This window comes from Bombus vancouverensis, chromosome 9 (genome assembly GCF_051014615.1).
Source record: "Bombus vancouverensis nearcticus chromosome 9, iyBomVanc1_principal, whole genome shotgun sequence".
In the NCBI taxonomy this organism is placed as follows: Eukaryota; Metazoa; Arthropoda; class Insecta; order Hymenoptera; family Apidae; genus Bombus; species Bombus vancouverensis.
The window spans coordinates 17,316,347-17,335,549 of NC_134919.1; the positions used below are offsets into that span (position 1 = coordinate 17,316,347).

The window sequence follows — 19,203 nt, forward strand, 5'->3', positions numbered from 1 at the left end:
CGGCATTTTCACTGAGGAAACCGAGGCCAGAAAGCGAGAGGCCCGCGACGCAGCGAAAACCCCCCCAGTCGGATCCCGTTTTCGTAAACTCTCGACTCCGACTATCCGCGTATCGGGAGCGACCCGTGTACCTCGAGGCGCATGCGCATCGCACCGCAGCGCGCACGCGTCACCGTTCGCCGCCGCTGCTCTTATCAGCGCACTACTCCACTGCCGCTAGAAATCGGGAACCGTGCGACGACACCCTCCCCACCTTTCCCCTACGCTCTCGTTCTCGCTATACCCTATACTCCCTTCGATTTCACGGTGAACCGCTGTTGGGAAAGGGCGAAACAACAGACGCGTGCGCGATGACACGAGTATGGGTAATTTCATCGCTACGGAGAATCGAAATCGTATGATTTGAATGATTGATTTCGAGGAAGATCAGTCGTTTTATTTCGATGAAAGTAAGTTCCAGTGAAACAACTTTAATACCGTGTCGTTAAATTAGTGTTAATATTACGGCGAATTTAAGATATTTTTCATCTAGTAGACGAATAATTTATTAATGGATTCATTCGTCGTAATTCTGTATATTCATAAAATTTCGTATGACCATTCTTCGACGAAACATTTGAATTTTAAAATAATCGCTTATTAGAAACCATAATATGCATATTCAGGAATAAAAGTACTTTAATTGATATATATATATACACATAGCTAGTTACAAATATCGATTTAATAGATTCATCGATTACTAATATTAATATTTTTGAATATTTTGCTCGTACAAGAACATTAAACTCAGTAGAATCATCGTACGATTACTTGTACAAGAATCTATACCATAACTCTTTTTAAACGCGATAAATACACTTTATCGTAAGCCTTATCGACGTTACCATTGTAGGCATTCATGCCTCTTGTAGTATAGCTTAACATGTGAACTAGAATGAGCACAATATCGCAAGCAGGATTTTGTAGATTCTACGTGTACATATCTACGTTGATGTAAACGTAAAAATGTAAAATAAGCCTTTTGAGTAAAATAAGATTTTCAGATAGTAACATGTTAAATACAAACTGGGTAAACTGAAATTTTTCGCTTGTCGGAGATTTCTTTCAATCTCAATAAGATCAAGTACGTGACAAACATGCATTAGGGGGATTTCTTTCGCTCGAAAGATCTCTTCCCCTTTTTACATGTACTTGTGATAAATCCATATGACGACACACAGGTTATCTAATTCTATGATGGATCCGGAATAGGAATTTGAGGTATTCGTCCTTCCAACATATCGTGAAGTAGAATATTGATTTCCTACAAATAAATTACTTTCAGTTTCTTGGATGAATAGTATTAGTAAAATTAAGCTAAAGACCGTAATAAGATTGCAATAGACAGCCATTTAAGATATTAATCTTGGAAGAGAAAAATCCTGCTTAAAAAAATTAAAAAAGAAAAACAAATTCTCTCCTTCCTTGCAACGTATAAATTAAATTACTCAGTGATACCTCTTCTCTCTGAGCTCGTAATCTGTCGATGATCGGTTCATTAAAGTTGGGGTCGTTACTTGGATCCTCCAGAATAATTTCGTTGCTTCTTGACTCTTGCGGTATACGAGTAACGTAAATCTGTTTGATGGTATCTAAGATAGCCGAAGGTCTGGTTTGAGGAAATTGCAAATCGATCGACGAGAGGGAGTCTGCACCGGCAGATATCGCTAATGGCTTCGCAAAATCTGTGCACTTGGTATCGCTGATTTGTAATTTTCAAGAAAAGGCAAAGTATATCGATTCAATGTCAAAACTTTGCAACATCAAAATATATAACTATTATTTTGATAATCAGTATAGAAACTTACGAAAATTGAATACCAAATCCATAGTGAGATAACAAGTCTTTAGTTCTTCGTAATAAAGATTTATCTTTTGCAGAATGATAATAGAGTCCTGCGCCTAAAACGTGAGCTGTAGCTCTTAATATTTTCCCAACTAATTCTATTTTATCCAAACTTAAATCCTATTTCAAAATCGTTAGATAATTTATTATTTCGTAATAGTTTTCAATTTAATAACCATCTATAACGATATATTTTACATTGGAAAATATGCTTAAGATACCTTAAATTGATCATATTTTCCACCAATAAGGCAAAGTTTCATCGGAAATGGATCGACTTCTCTTTCCACTGCTTTTTTTCGTTCTTTAATACGCTGTTGTTTGAGTTCCTGAATTATTTTATCGTCATAACTCATTTTCATTGCATTTCGAACTACCGAGAAAGCTTCTTCGAAAGTGGTCCATAAAATCTCCGGTTGCGATAAATCCAACATAATCAATACCGTGACATGATGAGGAGAATGAGTCAAAGACGAACCTGTCATTGCGGCTGATACTAATGAAGAAGTTAAATGTCCTACTTCCCAAACATGCACGATATTTTTTATCTGCGCCGATAATAAGAATTAAACAAGAAATAAAGATACAGTTAAATATTTGTCGTCATCGTCGTAACGTGTGTACACAGTTACATAATAACATGTTTTGTCTTTTTTTATTTCTACTGTTTCTAAATACATTTTCGATTTGTTATTTTAATTATTGATATACTATGATTATTTATATTTTAGTGAATGAAATATTCTTAACTGATTCTTGCGAATAAATGATACTTTCTGCGCTGTAACGTATACGACTGATATATTTCTTATTTATTTTCTATTCAATTAATTTAATTTTAACTTTCTCTAAACATTATTCGAAATTTGTATACTTAATTTCATACTTATTTGTTATTTGAATGATATGGTATCATAAAATAAATGAAAACTTACTAAACTCTTCCCAGCTTTACGTCCAAAAGAATAATCCATCGCGATAGTTGGTTTCGGTGCCTCATCTTTTTCGAGAAATCGATGTACGATCGTAGTTTTACCCTAAGAATACATATTTCTTCTTCATAATTATAAGTACGTAATTTTTATCGATAGATCATTATTTAATAGTTTTAATCAATTTATTACATACGACCCTCTTGCTACCAACAATGATAAATGAACGTTCATGTGTTTCAATTGGATTAGTCTTACGGTGTTGCTCTTCTTCTAAACAAAGACGCAAAGCGTGATCTCTAACATTTTGTTCGCTAAAACATAACCACGTAATATCTATGTATTTTCATTGTCTGCATTAGTGTTCATAAATGTACAAAATATTCGACATTTTAAAAATATATAATTAAAATATTTCAAGTTAACGTAAATGTTAATAACTTGCAGTATATGTACATATTAATAGATACATACGAATTTTGATCTGTCATTTTATTTTTGACCCAAAGATTTCGAACAAATGTTTACAAATATTATAATAATCGCACAGTGATGTAAGTATATTTTCTATATCGTTCCGTACTTAGATAGGTTATGAAAATGTTTTGATTTTCGTTGTTATAGCAACTGAGCAATGGAATGTTTCATTCATAAAATTGATAGATAAATAAAATTCGAGATTTCCTTTTATCTGGCGAAATGAAGACGTTTAATATGTTATATATCGAAGTAGTTATATTTTCTTATTTCTACATGCATATCCAACAAGGCATCACGAGTTTCGACGATTAAATTTACAAGATTACTTTTTACATTAATTAATCGCGGTCACTTTCTTGCTAATTTAAAATTTCTTTTGTTAGAGAAACTTGTTTTAGGTGTCTCTATTATACCACAGTGCTTTTGCTTTTTTCTTTAAATAAATTGTTTATGAATTAGAAAAATACAAGAAATTATTGTAGTGTCTTTATTTATGTACAAAATGGACTAGATGAAGTTAATAACGGAATGCACCATATACCAGATATTTATAATAAATTAAAACTACTCTAAACAAACATAATTTCAGAAAGTCATATAAGCCTGCCACATCGTAACTGTATAATTTATTAGTAACCGAAGAATATTAGCTATTAGTAACCTTATCTTTGGTTATGAGGTTGAAAGAAATATTTACAATCCATTATAAAATCCCCATTACAATGTAATTAAGCTGTAATTTATAATTCTTTTCAGTATCTTTGAATAGAAATAAACACACGTGATAAGAAATTAAACGTTACTTGAAATGGAGTATTTTTTAATCTTTTTGCAAGTTATTACTTAGGTTTTTGCAATTGTAGTTTTATGATATATACGTTTGTAGCATATACATATACATTCATATGCAAAAAAGAATATGAGAGACAGGGTATTTCAAAAACTTTGATAAAAATCCCCATATTAATATATTCTAATAAAGAATATGTTCAACAGTAAGATATGCTTACTATTTAGAAATTAGTCATTCAATAATCTGTCAATAAAAACAGATTAATGCGAACAGTATGCTATATATAAAAATGTTTAAATAATCATTGTCGCAATCTATCTGTCAACGTACTCTTTATAATCAGTTCGAGTAATGAACACAGCAATAAAAGCAGTCATATTTCATCTTTCATTATTCTTATGCATATTTTAGGTCTTGATACGTTTCATTAACAAAATGTATAAATTTCTAATTTCTTATTCTGTAATATTATATTTAAAAAAAATTCTAATTTTGAAGAATAAAAGATATCCAAATAACGCATAAATAGTTATGGAAAAAATGAACAAGTAATTTAGTACCTATCTTGGTCCTTCTACTGCATGCTTACTTTTGCGTACATGCTAAATTCAATTCATTTGAATCATTTCATTAATAACAAATTTCTGACATGCTTACTATTGTATTCAATTGCAAATAAACTTCGTATATTTAATCTTATTGGTATGGAAGAAAATAATTTTCTACTATTTGTATAGATTTCTTTGTGTAGTTATTCATACTTACATATGAAATTTTATATTTGAACACTATGGCATATAAGATTACTTGGGAGACGCAAAATATGTGTAATCGAATATTAGTAATCTTATTAACTTACAATTTGTATTGAGATGTCAACAAACAATACAAGTAATATCATATTTTTTTAAACAAAACCGATTATTATTTACACATATTTTTAAAATATTGAATAGAGCATTTTATAAAAATGCTGCTTGTTAATTCTTCATATATATATATATATATACATATATATATGTATATAAGAATATATTATATATATGTATATACATACACATATTAATATTATCAAACCATAATCTTGTATTCCATACAACCTTATAAATAAAATAATTAGACATATTTATATGGATAATTTCAATACAAGCCACATTTTTAAAAATCCGTCAAAACGTTAATAATCACTGAGATGTAACGCATGTGAAGGAAGACTGTAATAAAGATTAGTCACCTTTTTCTACAATATTTCATTGCTTCTATTATGCAATATATCACGCGCTCTGCATGTTATCTGGTCCATATATCACTCATCCAATTGTCATCTAATTCATTAGTTGGTAACACTTTTAATTTTCGTAATGCCTCTAGATAAAATGTAAGTTCAGATGTGACTACACCATGCTGTGGACCACCGTTATTCACTATATTCATTTTGACTAATTGTTCTCTAAGTTTTTCTTTGAAGGATATATTTACTGTACGATATAGAGTTTGTACTTCAACTGCTGGAAGAATTCCAGAAACTGCTTCGTGTAATTTCATTAAATAACTGTAATTCGAAATTTCAGATGTATAGTAATTATAGTTATAATAAAATAATTGAATCGTGTAATGGTTACCTAGAAATATTTCTAAATGATTTTGATGGTACTGGTGGTCTTGCAGTCCATTTTGATATTTGACCACCTAGTAGATTGTCGACAATAGTAAGAATTTTGCTTTCAATTTCTTTCACATGTGCACGGATATCTTTTTCAACGCTATCCAGTAATGCAACGCCACCGCTTATATTAGATGCACCAAGTCCACGACCAGGTTTTTGTTCTGCAAACGCTAGAAGAAAATTCTAGTATTAATATCATAATCGTAACGTAAGTTGAATGCTAAGTAAGAATCAACTTACTTTGAAAGTGTGATTTAACATAAGGCATAAACCACAAAATTAGTTTCAAACTTCGTGCTGCTAATACAAGTATTGTACTAGTAATAGTCTTTAAACCAGCAACTTGCATTGCTCCAGCTCCAAGGACAAGTTGACAACAACGTGAATTGTAATGCCGCAGTAATTCAGCTAAATGTCTTCCAATTGTTCCTGATAAAGCTATCAGTTCACTGCCAGTTCTAAAAATAAAATTTCATTGAGCGTTTCACAAAATATTCATAGATGTAGAATTAAAATGTTACCTGCAATATTCGTGTATCATTTGTATAAGCATTAAAGCTGTACCAACAATGGCATATTTTTCATCTTCTATCATAATGAAGTTTTGGACATTATCCTTCTTGACTTTATCATCAACTTTAAATAGATTCGGTGGAAAAGCTTTGTTTTCATATACATATGTTACTAATGACTGAAATTCTGGTGGTACATCAGCTTGTTTCCACCGCTCAGATTCTAATAAAAGGGTAAGCTTTGTCTTAAGCTCAGTATGAAATCTTTGAATGAATTTACCTGCTTGTGCCTATAAAAAATATTATATTAGAAACTATAAGTTATAAAATATAATTTATATATAAGCAGCACACACCTTAAACGCAGATCGTAAACCTGTGCATTGTTTACCACAGAGTTTCTCGCAAGTTTCTGTAAACTCTTCAACTAAATTGGCTAGTTGACATACTTGAGCTGTTGTTGCCCTTTTGCTCAACCATGATGATTTATCATTCCAATTTTGATATTCTTTTTCTTCTTGTTTATTATTTGAATTTTCATTGTTTAGTTTCTCTTTTTCGCTTTGTAATCTATCTTTATCATTTGTACCTGCAGAAAGCAGATTTCCCATTCGCTCATGACAATAATCACAAATCGAAGTTATCATATCATTGAGTTTTATCGTTACTCGCGAATGTTCTGCTTGAGTTAATAAGCAATCGGGAATCGTATCATCGAATGATCCGTCACGTACTCGGCCTGCCGCTAAGTCTACTGTATCTCGCATTACATCGTGAACAGCCTAGGAATGTGTATTGTGTCAAAAGATTATATTTTATTAAAGAATAATTTTCAAAATATGATGTAGTATATACCTTAACTCGTAACAAGAGGAATGTTAAAGATTGTATAGCATTGTGAAGTAATGTCAATCTTTCCGCGAGGGAAAGTCCACCAACTTCTAAAGCTGCAGCTTGTTGATCACTGCAACAATCACTCGCTGCTAAAGCTTCTATGACCCTCTGTTTTGTCACAGCTCGGACCGTTGTTACAGCTTCCTCTTTGTAAGTATCCACAAATTGAAAATGTTTTTGCCGCAGGAGACCAGAAATGATGGAAACAAGTTTATCCTGTTCGTTGAGGATGTACAAATGATCTCACTGGGAAGAGATGCATGAAGGTTTGTTTGCTACAAACTAAGTATGTAAAATTTGTAAAAATTTTACATATACTTACACCATCCAAAACTGTATTTTCCTCGCCTAATGGTCTGTTTAAATCTGCAGTTGCATATCTTTGAAATTCTGTAGATAACATTTTATCAACAAGTTTTTCCATTTCTGTCAATTGAGAGCTTAAATGTCTAAGCAAGACAGAAAAAAGGTAAATAAGACATATATATATAAATATATATATATATATCTATATATATGCACATGTATATATTTATGTTATTAGCAGAATATTTATTTATATAAATATACCTAAAACTATGTACTCCATTCAATTCCTGTAAAAGTATTTCTTGCGTTGTAGCAATGAGATCTAAGGCTGCAACATAATCGGGTGTAGATAACAACAGTTGTATCATTGGTTGACTTTGGTGTACCGTAGCCATAAGTTTCAGCTTTTCTTGAACCAATAATCGATTAGATCTCGCTCGTTCCAACCTAGAAATATATCCAAATAAAAATTGATATAATACCGTGAAACGTCAAATAATTTGATAATTCACCTTAAAATTTCCAAAGAATCATTGACTAGATGCTTATCAACTTGGTGTATATTTTTTCTAAGGGCTTTCAAAACTGTGATAGTTTGTGTAAGTTGCTCCATTAGGGCGTCGTGAGAAGTCATAGCATGGAAAAATGCTTGAGATTTGGAAGCAACTTGCTCTGCTATTCTAACTTCAACAATATCTAAATAATGACTTAGCTATTCCACAAACAAATTTAAAATACATTATTGATTTTAATTCTTGTATTTTATGCAATATTTAATATCACTGGTATACCTTCTCTTGCATTTGTTTTACATTCAGAACTATATTAGAATCCTCATTTAATAATCCATTTTTGGCAAATGGAAATACAGCATAAAAATTATCTTTCTGAGAAAGATCCAAATTAGGTATCAAGAAGATTTTTGGGATATTAGATAAATCAAATTGCATTTGATCTGTAAATTTTCAATTTAAGAATTCTATATCATGTAACAAAAAAAAAAATATCGCTATTTCATTATAATATTTATATAAATACTATATTTACCTAAAGATTTAACTTTTCTTAAACTTGGGAAATTTTGTAACAACTCGTTAGGCGTAGTCGATTTATTGGCATTTGAATTCATACGAGAATGTTTTCGGTATCTCTGTAATAAAGACGATCTTTAGATTAGTTATATTTCGGTGGAATAAGTATATCACTTTTAAGCATATGTATTAATTACCCTTGTAATTTTCTTTAAATATGATTCAAAATGTTGCATCGTGATTTCAGGAAGGTAGGGACTTTTAGGTATATCGACTTTCTCTACGAATCCGTCTCCCCAAGTACGAGTTAAAAAGTTACTTTGTTTTCCTTTGAAAGGATCATTTAAAACAGCTGGTAAATTCTGTGCTGCGGAATACACAGTCCACGAGGAAGAAGGCTCTGACAATTGACCGTTGCTTTTACGTTGTTGTTGCATCGTTGCGTGCTTAGTAGCATGTGCTATATAATCTTTGTCAGAAACACCTTCCACAGGAAGACTAGTGCATACTCCATTATAACCATAAAGGCACACAAACGAACCTCCTTCCCTAGAACAATGCTGATCTCTTAAATGTCTGAAATCAAATTACATACTGGCGGTTAATAACATTTAACGTTTCAGTTGTACAGAAGCCAAACTAATCAACCAAATTACGGTCAATCGCTTAGTGTTTGAAAAATTAAACATTAATCGCGTGTATTTCAAAAAGTATCAAAATTAAAAAGTTTTCAGAAATTGAAATTGATCAGTTTAGTTTCCGAGTAGTTCATTTGTCGCTATATTATACTTTCTGGGTGTGTAATTTATTTTATAAAATCTATATTCGGATCCGCGAGCGATATAATTAATTTTTCATGCGATTTAGATACAAGTTAAGTATGATACAATACGTGTACAAAACTTATCGAGAATTTTAAATGATTCGTACTGTCCAGGTTATTAAAAATGCACCAAAGCTAGAGCCATTTTTTACGAGATATTTTTTATGACAAATAGATCAGGGACAGGTGGACCCACCTTATGAAATCTTCTATTTGCTTGAACGTAAGGTTAGTACAATATTCACAAATCAGAACGGTAGGTAGCGATTCGGATACTTTCACGATTTTCGCCATTTTCCATTTGCAACTTTACTTCGCCATTCTGTCACCGATTTGTATAATTTACAGCACATCGAAGTCCGCAAACGGTAATTAAACTTTTGACAACTACTTCGTAACTCTACTTATTCCCTATCGTTCAGCGTCGAACACACGTCGAACATAGTCTCGCTCTTTACTCTTTAACAAATATAACACGTTTCACAATTCATACTGACCAACAAACAACGAAAAGTTCCTAGATATACTACTTCCAAATGTCCCAGAATTAGTTACAGATATATAATATATTTTTGCGCACAAACTACAAACAAGATAGTTTGCGTTACGTTCTACAAGGAGTTTTTTAATATAAACGAATAAAAATCACGGAAATATAAAACATATATATGTGTGTGCATATTGAACAACAGGTATCTAATATTGTAACAGACGTAAGTGTTTACTTAATTTTTTGAAACCAGTTCTTAAATTTGATGAGATATGGAAAAAGTATATGTCCGAATTACATAGATCACGAAAGCGTTATATGATTTTATTTATAATTACAAATTCTTTTAATTTGAGCACAATCTAAAAACACTTGTATAGCAATTGATAAAAAAGAAGAGAGAAACAGCTGTTTCGATCAATATGAACGATTTTTGAAAAACACAGAAACATCGATACAAAGTAAAAGCTGCGTAATTTGTTTGTTAATGTCTTTTTATTGATCGTTGTAAAGTTCCATTTCAGCAGTTTTAGTCGATATTCTTCATCGACTTTAAAAATATATATCGTAGATCGTGCCTTTCTCTTTATTAGAATTGGCTTTCTCACGCACACATATAATTCGTAAAGTTTGTATGTATACAATCGTTCAATAAACCTGGTAAAAAAATTGCATCACAAAAACAGGCAATAAAAATATGTCTCGTATAAAAAAATAAAACACATGTCGGTTAACAAACTCCGGTAAACACGAATCTGAAAATATTATCCTGTTTTAACAAGCATGCTATCGATTCTAAAATTCCATTTCAAAAAGCTATCCCTTTTTTTATCGTTAACAACAGGATATTTTACGCTGTGTAAATCTTTCATAATCGTTACATTTTCTCGTCTTTAGGATCTTTAGGATCACGTTTAAGATTTACTCTACCACCGGAAATTTGCAAGGAGACTACGATTATATTAAAAGAGACATTTCGAAATCGAAAAAAAATGAGATTTTTTCATCCTCGACATTTGCCAGCATTACTCTCAACAAATTGAAGATATAAAATCTGTAAAACGTTCTCTTGTTAATACGGATGCCATCAATCGCGTTAGCATTTTCTTCCAACATAATCGTAGGCTAATTAAATCGTTTTGAACATTCGTTGTTCCATCACTTCGATTATCGTCCGTTCGACTGACCGTAAAACCTATAGTCCTATAAATATTTCCTTAAATCTTTATCGTTAATTTTGTCGATTCTCGTTGCTGGAACTAGTATTTTGAGGCATCGGTGGTGGTGTGGGTATCTCGTTGTTGAAAGAATTTTCGCTATTTTGCTGGATTTGATCTTGTTGAGGTTGATGTTGACTGCGGTGAACTTCCAATGCTAACAGTTTCTGTCGTTTCTCCTCCATCAAACGTTCACGGTGTTTATGAATGTAGTCGTTTACGTTTGGTAAACCCATGATTACGCAGGCTGATAACGCTGAACGATATACGTTCATGTCTGTTGCTTCGTACCTGTAGGAAGCGATCGAATCAGACAGTTGAACGAAGCAGACTCTTGATACATAGTATGAAAATTCCGAATTTCTAACGATAGAAATTTGTAACGATAGAAAGTAAAGAGGGCATAACGAGCGTAACATCGTCGTCGCTATTTTTACACGATTTTCTGCCTCTCATTTTCTCGAGAAAGAATCTATAACGACACTTTTTAAAGGTTCGACACTTTCGAAGAAGCAGCGATCCATTCGCGCGTGAATAAAATAAAAAATGTGATCAGAGGAAAATATCTTCTTTTTAAACGTACATCAAGAGCAATAATTTGTGTTCAGAATTCCATTTACACAGATTATGGTGGCAAATCTGTTCAACGCAAATATACGAAGAGAAGAGAAACAAGATTAGAACGATTTAAAAGAATTTTCGTATCCTCACCACTCGTTCGTTTTTTCGTCGTAACACTCGACGTGATATATCGTGGTAACACCGTTGAATCCACCAATGGCAAAAATCATGTCGTCGATCACTTCGATCGCGAAATTACTACGCGAATTGTACATATCAGGGATCGGGCTCCAAATATCCGTCGCAGGGTTGTATTTCTCTCCGCTGCACATTCTTGATATTCCATTGAAACCCCCTAGAAAAATGAATTGCCATTCAATCGGTAAGAAATGCGCAGAAAAGAATTCTTTTGATAAGGATTTGAATGATTACCAATAACGTATACGTTGTTGTGATAAGCTATACAGGATACTCCACTCCTACGCGATCTCATCGGAGCTATCATAGTCCACTGATTGGTTTCTGGATCGTACACCTCGGCCGAATTTAAACATTCGTGGCCATTGAAACCGCCCGTGATGTAAATTTTGTCTATATTAGCAGCGAAAGTTAGTATTAGTTAGATTAGCTATGTATGTATAGGGCAGAAAGAAAGCGATTAAGACGGAGTCGTACCATTCAAAGTAGTTGCACTGGCATCCGATCTTTGACAATTCATGGGTGCTATCAAGGACCATTGGTTCGTCTTATAGTTGTAACGTTCCGCGGTGCTTTGTCGATAATATCCGTCGTATCCTCCCATCGCGTAAATTAGATCGTTGAGTACGGCAACGCTAACGTAACACCTAAGATTTCAGATAATTTGTTCGAGAAGATATTCATCGTGTGGAAATTTTTGACAAAATTTCACGATCGAACACATCCGTTAGAAGGGAATCGAACGTTTTATATACAGTTTAGTTTTCAAATTTGATCTTTGTAACCTTCTAGCGTTCATCGGAGCGACTTCTCTCCATATTTTAGTGACAGCGTTGAAGCAACGACAACTGTTGAAATAGTCTGCACCGTCGAAACCACCGATCACGTAAATATTAAAACCGACCACCGCAGTTCCATGATACGCACGAGGTCCGATCGGATCTACTTCTTCCACCTTTATTTTTTCATCATTTTACATAGTTACGATTATTTCCTCGTTAAACGCGAAACGATCTAACAACTGTTATTTAAAAGCGTAATCTACTTCAACTTAATGAAATATCTACCTTGACCCATCGATCCGCTCTGGTATCGTAGGTTTCTATGAAATTTGTAGGACTTCTGCCACTCCATCCACCTATAGCGAACAGTATTTCATGGGGAACTCTCGGTCGCGCTATTTTCGGCGTTGGTACCTCTCCATCCTTTTGTGTAATAATCTCCAAATCGTACAAGAATTTCAAGGTTTCGATAATGATGGGTCGACAGGCTTCGTTTCCAGTAACATACGGATGATCTTTAACATTTTCGAGAAAAAATTGCGTATCCAAGAGGCCAAGGCGAATATTCTTCATCAGATCGACGATAAATTCTTTTCGAGATTGAGGATCGTAGTCGATCCATTTTAATACCAGTTCCCAAACCGTGTCCTCGCTCTTAACATTGAGTTCGTCGGCTCCGATCAGAGCGGTTAGCTCTTCGATCGGTAAGTCGAGAATTTCCTCGCTTCGTTGAGCTACCTGCATCGAATCGAACCGTCGCTGTGATTGTTTGTTACGCCGAGTTCGCGGACAATAGGGACAAAAAGCCGAAGAATCGATCGAGTATAAAATACTAATTTTATTATGTCACCGACGACATTCAATTTTGATACGACTCACCAGTAACGTCGCTACACTTTTTTCCTTTAGAACGAAATATTTTATTTCCCAAGAGAAAGATCGCAGACGTTTGTCAATTTGTCGAAAGGAAAAGGTAAAGGGCCGCGTGAACGTTATCAAAGTTAAAAGCGTTATCAAGCGCTATGGAAGAATCTTAACAAAGTAACGAAAGCGTAATGACCTGTACAAAATGTCTCATAACGTAACGATACGCGCTGTTTTCCAATCCTTTGCAGAAATGTTCCCTTGCGAACCTCATGATGCTGATGCAATTCTCCGGCGCTAGATTTTGTTTGAGATACTCGCAACAGAAATCGAGAACGCCGAGAATATTTAGGTAATCGGCGGTGACCAGCAGCTGACACACGTTCTCGTTATTTACGTTGATGGAACGCAAGTACGCGTATTCGAGAAGCAGATTCATCATATTGCTACTGACACCAGGCAGAAGCACGTCGGTTTTCTCGCGCGAGTGCAACGTGGTTGTGAATAAAGTTCTACAAATGATCGATACGATATTAAAAAATACATAATACGTAATATGGTAGCATATTGTGTGCAATTATAGAGACCTAAAATACGGACTGCAAGCTGACAAAATGGCACGGTGAATGGGAAACACGCCTCCATCTTCGAGCCTTAAGACCGCGTCGCAGAGAAGGTTGTTTTGTCGGAAGTCGTAAAGCGATTGCATCGCTTGCGTGCTCATACATCGGCCACCGCTTTCGGCAATCAGTCGTTGCGTGTTGGTTTCGTGCAAATCGATATCCCTGCTGTTGTCGTTAGAGTCTACATCCATATCAAATTTCCTCAAAATTCGGCCACGAATCTGTTCGAGGATCCGCGACGACAAAGGTGGAGAAACACTTTATCCAGTTCCGACGATCGTGCGACGCTTGAAAATTTTCTAATCGTATCTTTTATTTTAACGATTAACGATTTCCATCCCTTGAATACTTTTCGTATTTCTTTTTAAATAGTAGACAATTGATATAGAAGTAAGTAAGGTAATTCACGAAAATGAAAAGTAATTTACCGAGACGAACGTTTGATCCGTTCGTTCGTTCGTTACGAATCGTCTAAAATTGTCATTGATCGTATAATCGAATTAGTTTCTTTATCGATTAACTAACGAATAATCGTGATCATACCTGTGAAACGAAGAATACCGGTCACTTGGTTAATTTTCAAATCGTCCAAGAGGTTAGAGTTTCCAGTGCTTGGCAATGATTTTTATCGATTAGACGGTGCAATTTTTACGATTTTTACTCTTCGAAACTCGATCGAGCAAATACTATTGATCGTAATCGACGGTCGAGTTACGATTCGGTACCGATTGTAGTGGAAAATGTCTTTGACTGATACTTGTACGCGTTGCAATTTCGTATGTGTCAAAAATGATTCTGACACGTGGACGGACGGACTCGAAGACCAGAAATTGTACGATGAAGATTTAAAAAAAAGAAGGGAAACGATGCGGAGTGGAGCGGAGGAGATGGGTGGCAGACAGATACAAACTATTTTGTGTGATTTTAAAAGAGAGTAAATGTCGCCTCTGGCTGTGACATAGGTCTTACATGTCCGCCGTTCAGTCTAGGACTGTCTTCTAACAAATGAGCACTTTGATGGCAAGATTCAAGATAGTTATATTATAGTAGGAAGATCGGGCTTGTAAACCGGCTTTTAATTCATTTATGGAAATAGTTAGCGCGCGATTTCGATAAATGTGCGACAACCGAGGAAATATTTCACGAATATGGAAAAGAGATATTTGGCGAAATATGTAAGACGGAGATATGTAATAGCGGGAATTTAGTCGTAGGTTGATGCTTTTTGGAATTTCATACGTATATATCAAAGATAATGTCGCGTTGAAATCCATTAAACACGATAAGGTTAACGTTCATGGAGCGGTTCGAAGCTCTTTATTTCGAGGAAAATTATTTGAGAAAAATGGTTGCTGGATAACGGCAACAGCAACAGCAACAACAATAACAACAACAACGACGACGGCAACAACAACAACAACAAACAAAGTCATAACACGAATATAAAAATAAAATAAATTCTCGAGAGTCAGTCGAATTACGTCACATATCACCTCTCAACGATATATTTTCATCGGTACTTTCGTCAGTTTTGTTTATAAAACTAGTACATTTCTAAGATTTCTGAAACTCAGAAAATCGTGTTTAGCGTCTTACAGTTCTGTCCACTTTCTTCTCAACAAGTTCTTTCGAATTTTCGACATCCTCCTTGGATGTCGTCGGTTTCTCATCCTCTTCTCTGCCAAATTTGTCTCCTCGAGTTTGTTCCCCGTACTTGACCCCTTCCTTTGTCCATTTCTCGTTATCCTTGTACTGGACGGACCACTCTAGCTTCAACTCGTCCGTGGACGTCATCGACAACGTGGAATATGGTAATCCACGAGTCGCCATTCTTCTGGACACGCTGGTTAAAAAATTGTTCCACTGTTCCAGGAAGGGTTCGCGCATATCCAGACTCTCGCCGATCGATTCCATCGATATCTGTTCTTCTTCTTTCTTCGTTTCCACGTTCTCTCGACCCAACAGTCGGAAAGTCCACATGACTGCGGTGAACGTCACGGCATTTGTTGGAAACGCCCTGACGATGGTCGAGCTGAGTCCCCTGTACAGGCAAGAGTATCCTTCCGTTTTCACCGACTGTCTCACACAGTCGATCAATCCGGCGTAACGATTTCCATCTGCTTGAATTCGGGATTTGATCACGTCCAGAGGATAAGAGATCACCCAAGAAGCGGTGCCAGCCAGTCCTCCGGCTAACAACATGCGCGGCGTCGAAACAGGAACGTTATCCGGCATTTTGGTCAAAGCTTCGTACACGAGGAAGTAGACACCGAAACTTGGAGCTTCTCTGAGTAACGTGACGTTCAAGCCTTTGAATACGCCGCGGTATCCTTCGCGCGTGTACGCGTGTTTGAGACATTGCAGCGGACCTGAGAATCGAGCGGCGGAGGCTTGCAGTTGCATACGTGTTTTCGCTAGTTCAATGGGACTGCAAATGGGACTTTGAACAATCCCTGCTAAGGCACCAGCGGCGAAGTAGGAGGTCAACGAGGCAGGATCGGGTATGTATTTTTGGGTTTGACCGTAGACGCCAAAGATCACGGCGTTCACCAATGCCACGCCTGCCAGCGGAGACGACATACCCCGGTAAAGTCCTGCTACCTAGAACAATTAGTCGTATCGATTGGAACTCGAGAATCGTATTAAAATTTGATGATCGATCGATTTATCGTACGACGAGAATTAATTCCAATCGTATCTTAACAGTAGCTAATAGCTGTTAACAGTTTTTACTTCACTTTATGTTATTAAAAAATATTCGTCTCTGACTATTCTTGCGATCAGTGCTATCCTTCGATCGTTAGTTTCTTGATTTGTGTGTATAAAATACCGATTCTTTTGCGAGTAACGTCCGAAAGCAATCCCAGTTGCCTTTGTACTTCGGGTTGCGATAGTCTTGCGTTTGCATGTGCACTTTGATCGTGTCCAAAGGATATCCCACCACAATACCGGCGCACCCTAAAACAAATTATTTCACGCTTGTATTTCTCCCGCAACATTTTATTCTATGGTTATTGTATAGATTATTCGGCGAAACGAAGATATTTTAATCGTGAAAGAAATGGAAGAAAAATAAAAATGTTCGCCATTCTTATTCTCGCCTCCCGTCACCAAGCTTTTATCCGCCGATAAAATTCAATCACATACGTTACATTTTCTTCTGCGCAAAGCTAACAAATTATCAATGAAAGCAATCGTAACGATCGTTTTTACGACGAGAATTATAATCGTTCGACACGTTGTACATCGAAGACCGTAGATTGTTTGTTATCCTCTAGTGGCATTATTTTTATAATTTTATAGTCGCTCGTAAATATTCATTTTATTCGAAAGATTTTCGTCTGTTTGCAAGATTCGTTGTACACGCTTAACGTTATTCAACGACGACATCGCGTATAAGAAAAGAAATTCTTTTGCACGCGATTTCTACTCAAAAGTTTAGAAACGCGTTGTTAAATGTGATAATTCGGGACGTGAAAGTCTCCAGTCTCTTACAAAAAATTTATTCGTCGAAACAAGAGTGAGATTGGCACATAAAAATTTCGAGATTGTAGCAGCATTAAGAAAAAATGCAAATGAAATTGAACGAAGCGAATTATCTACCTCCCACGCATCCGGCGAAAAAGTCCAGGGCCATTCTCGTCTATTGCTTATCTCTACCCGTTTCTTCCACCCGTAAGGTGATCGTGAATTCTGCACGTTGTTATTTTCGTAAAATCTTTCCGTTACGTTTGTTAAGGAAGCATGGACGCAAATACAAATCGCAGATCGGCTCGTTCTCGCTATCGGATAAGTGGAATCCATGTAAGATTGATCACAGTTTTGTCGTACTCGTGCCTGCAACGTGAATTTCCGTTAAAATTCTCCCGCAACTTATAAATAAATATACAATCTTCTTCGAACAAATTTCCTGTCACGAAATCAAATTCGTTTGGATAACAACGAGCGTGTAATTTTAATCGGGAAGAATCGTTTCAAGCGATGAAACGAGAAGAAACGCGGACAAACGCGATTTCCATAATGACAAAGCTAATATCCACTTACCGAGTAGTAAAGCATCGCTACATCTCAAGTGGGCCGAACTAACGTACGTGTTGATTCGTTCTCTATAGCGTTTTGACTCGCTTAATTGGAAATTCGTTTCTATTTTAACTAGAAATCTTTGGAGAGAAGACAAGTTTCTTCCATGCTCTTGCGATCGAACACAATTTTTCACAGATACTAACGTTTCAACGAGTTTCTTGCCTTTCTTGGAGCAAAGATCATACTCGAATTATCATCATTTTGTTGCTCTACCAATATTAAAATCTTCGCTATATTACGACAGGGTTAATAACTCTCGCGCATCCCCACGTGACTTATTATCGCTAAGACACAGTATGAGGGTCAAACGTTGATAACAGCACGTCCAATCAAATTATTTGGGCGTTCGTTGGCGTCTATTGGCGTTCATATTTGGTAAACAGTTACTCGGGCTCGATTACATTGCCGCGATTTGATTATTATTAATCGTATTAAGAATGGACGAACGACGTTAAACAGCGGTAGAAGCTTCAAGAAGAGCTATTTGCTTCGGAAAATTTTTCATTTTATTGTATTTTCCGATTTCGCTTAACAACGATATATCTGTGAGCGACCTTATCGTAAATTTTGTGGAACGTAACTGCTTAATTTTACACTATTTCTTCTACGAAATTGTGATTCGATTCGTAAATTTTAATGAATGAGAGAATGTAACTTTCTCTGCTCCACGTTGTCTCGATGATATCTACTGCGCGATATATCGCGCGTTTTAAAGTCGATGGAAACGAATGGCCGAGTGTTCATCTTGTATGTATTGCAACGACAAATTGCTGATCATTACAAATCATTTTTATGCGACTAGAAAGATCACGCTCCCGACTTATCATCTTTTTGCGTCTTTTATTCTCTTGATATTACAATAAAATTAAAATAAACGTTTTACTTTAACTTTAGGCTGTTACATTTTTGCACGTTTACATTTTCTAGAGATTCACGAACATCCTCGGGCTATCAATATCGTGAAAAGTGGGCTCTATGTGAAAATCATTATGTGACGAAATATAGCGATATTAAATCACTCACAGACATTACTCGAGACGTTTCAATCTGTTCAAGC

The 19,203-nt window shown here is 35.3% G+C and overlaps 4 protein-coding genes across 7 annotated transcripts; all 4 read right to left on the reverse strand.

The window, feature by feature from the left end:
• Window positions 1-660: 660 nt before the first annotated feature.
• On the reverse strand, window positions 661-2,919 carry LOC117158920 (cytoplasmic dynein 2 light intermediate chain 1). The gene is made up of 5 exons (XM_033338319.2): window positions 2,824-2,919; window positions 2,110-2,436; window positions 1,851-2,008; window positions 1,501-1,744; window positions 661-1,306 (listed from the first exon to the last, which is right to left on the reverse strand). The coding sequence occupies exons 1-5, from the start codon at window positions 2,860-2,862 to the stop codon at window positions 1,235-1,237; spliced, it is 840 nt and encodes a 279-aa protein (XP_033194210.2). The 5' UTR covers window positions 2,863-2,919; the 3' UTR covers window positions 661-1,234.
• scat (VPS54 subunit of GARP complex scat) lies at window positions 2,820-9,809 on the reverse strand. Of its 2 annotated transcripts, XM_076621770.1 has the most exons (15): window positions 9,525-9,809; window positions 8,703-9,081; window positions 8,522-8,624; window positions 8,266-8,429; window positions 7,987-8,186; window positions 7,736-7,921; window positions 7,488-7,614; window positions 7,127-7,381; window positions 6,628-7,053; window positions 6,281-6,561; window positions 6,000-6,217; window positions 5,716-5,929; window positions 5,328-5,645; window positions 3,017-3,134; window positions 2,820-2,925 (listed from the first exon to the last, which is right to left on the reverse strand). In XM_076621770.1, exons 1-13 carry the CDS (start codon window positions 9,620-9,622, stop codon window positions 5,384-5,386), a joined length of 2,913 nt encoding a protein of 970 aa, XP_076477885.1. In that variant the 5' UTR covers window positions 9,623-9,809; the 3' UTR covers window positions 2,820-2,925; window positions 3,017-3,134; window positions 5,328-5,383. The 2 variants fall into 2 exon arrangements, with proteins under 2 accessions (XP_076477885.1, XP_033194205.2); XM_033338314.2 differs by lacking the exon at window positions 3,017-3,134.
• Window positions 9,810-10,307: 498 nt separating this feature from the next.
• klhl10 (kelch-like protein 10) lies at window positions 10,308-15,220 on the reverse strand. The gene is made up of 8 exons (XM_033338108.2): window positions 14,028-15,220; window positions 13,637-13,952; window positions 12,862-13,314; window positions 12,580-12,749; window positions 12,272-12,441; window positions 12,029-12,187; window positions 11,747-11,951; window positions 10,308-11,326 (listed from the first exon to the last, which is right to left on the reverse strand). The coding sequence occupies exons 1-8, from the start codon at window positions 14,252-14,254 to the stop codon at window positions 11,050-11,052; spliced, it is 1,977 nt and encodes a 658-aa protein (XP_033193999.1). The 5' UTR covers window positions 14,255-15,220; the 3' UTR covers window positions 10,308-11,049.
• Window positions 15,221-15,351: 131 nt separating this feature from the next.
• LOC117158806 (mitochondrial basic amino acids transporter) lies at window positions 15,352-19,202 on the reverse strand. 3 transcript variants are annotated; one of them, XM_033338111.2, is made up of 4 exons: window positions 18,108-19,202; window positions 17,667-17,900; window positions 16,894-17,021; window positions 15,352-16,664 (listed from the first exon to the last, which is right to left on the reverse strand). In XM_033338111.2, exons 2-4 carry the CDS (start codon window positions 17,698-17,700, stop codon window positions 15,648-15,650), a joined length of 1,179 nt encoding a protein of 392 aa, XP_033194002.1. In that variant the 5' UTR covers window positions 17,701-17,900; window positions 18,108-19,202; the 3' UTR covers window positions 15,352-15,647. The 3 variants fall into 3 exon arrangements, with proteins under 3 accessions (XP_033194002.1, XP_076477907.1, XP_033194003.1); XM_076621792.1 differs by lacking the exon at window positions 17,667-17,900; XM_033338112.2 differs by lacking the exons at window positions 17,667-17,900; window positions 18,108-19,202 and having other exon boundaries at window positions 16,802-17,021.
• Window position 19,203: the final 1 nt, after the last annotated feature.

Coding starts and splice junctions, on each gene's coding strand:
- scat (XM_033338314.2), bottom strand. CDS start 9,622: ATGGCGAAAATCGTGAAAGTATCCGAATCGCTACCTACCGTTCTGATT. Junction 6,218..6,280: donor ATGATACACGAATATTGCAG/GTAACATTTTAA, acceptor TTTTATTTTTAG/AACTGGCAGTGAACTGATAG. Junction 5,930..5,999: donor TGTTAAATCACACTTTCAAA/GTAAGTTGATTC, acceptor ATTTTCTTCTAG/CGTTTGCAGAACAAAAACCT.
- klhl10 (XM_033338108.2), bottom strand. CDS start 14,254: ATGGATGTAGACTCTAACGACAACAGCAGGGATATCGATTTGCACGAA. Junction 13,315..13,636: donor TTATGAGACATTTTGTACAG/GTCATTACGCTT, acceptor GATTCGATGCAG/GTAGCTCAACGAAGCGAGGA. Junction 12,750..12,861: donor GAGCGGATCGATGGGTCAAG/GTAGATATTTCA, acceptor GAAAAAATAAAG/GTGGAAGAAGTAGATCCGAT.
- LOC117158806 (XM_033338111.2), bottom strand. CDS start 17,700: ATGGCCCTGGACTTTTTCGCCGGATGCGTGGGAG. Junction 17,022..17,666: donor TTTCGCCGGATGCGTGGGAG/GTAGATAATTCG, acceptor AATTTGTTTTAG/GGTGCGCCGGTATTGTGGTG. Junction 16,665..16,893: donor CGTTACTCGCAAAAGAATCG/GTATTTTATACA, acceptor TAATTGTTCTAG/GTAGCAGGACTTTACCGGGG.
- LOC117158920 (XM_033338319.2), bottom strand. CDS start 2,862: ATGGATTATTCTTTTGGACGTAAAGCTGGGAAGAGTTTA. Junction 2,437..2,823: donor GTAAAGCTGGGAAGAGTTTA/GTAAGTTTTCAT, acceptor TTATCGGCGCAG/ATAAAAAATATCGTGCATGT. Junction 2,009..2,109: donor GAAAATATGATCAATTTAAG/GTATCTTAAGCA, acceptor ATTTTGAAATAG/GATTTAAGTTTGGATAAAAT.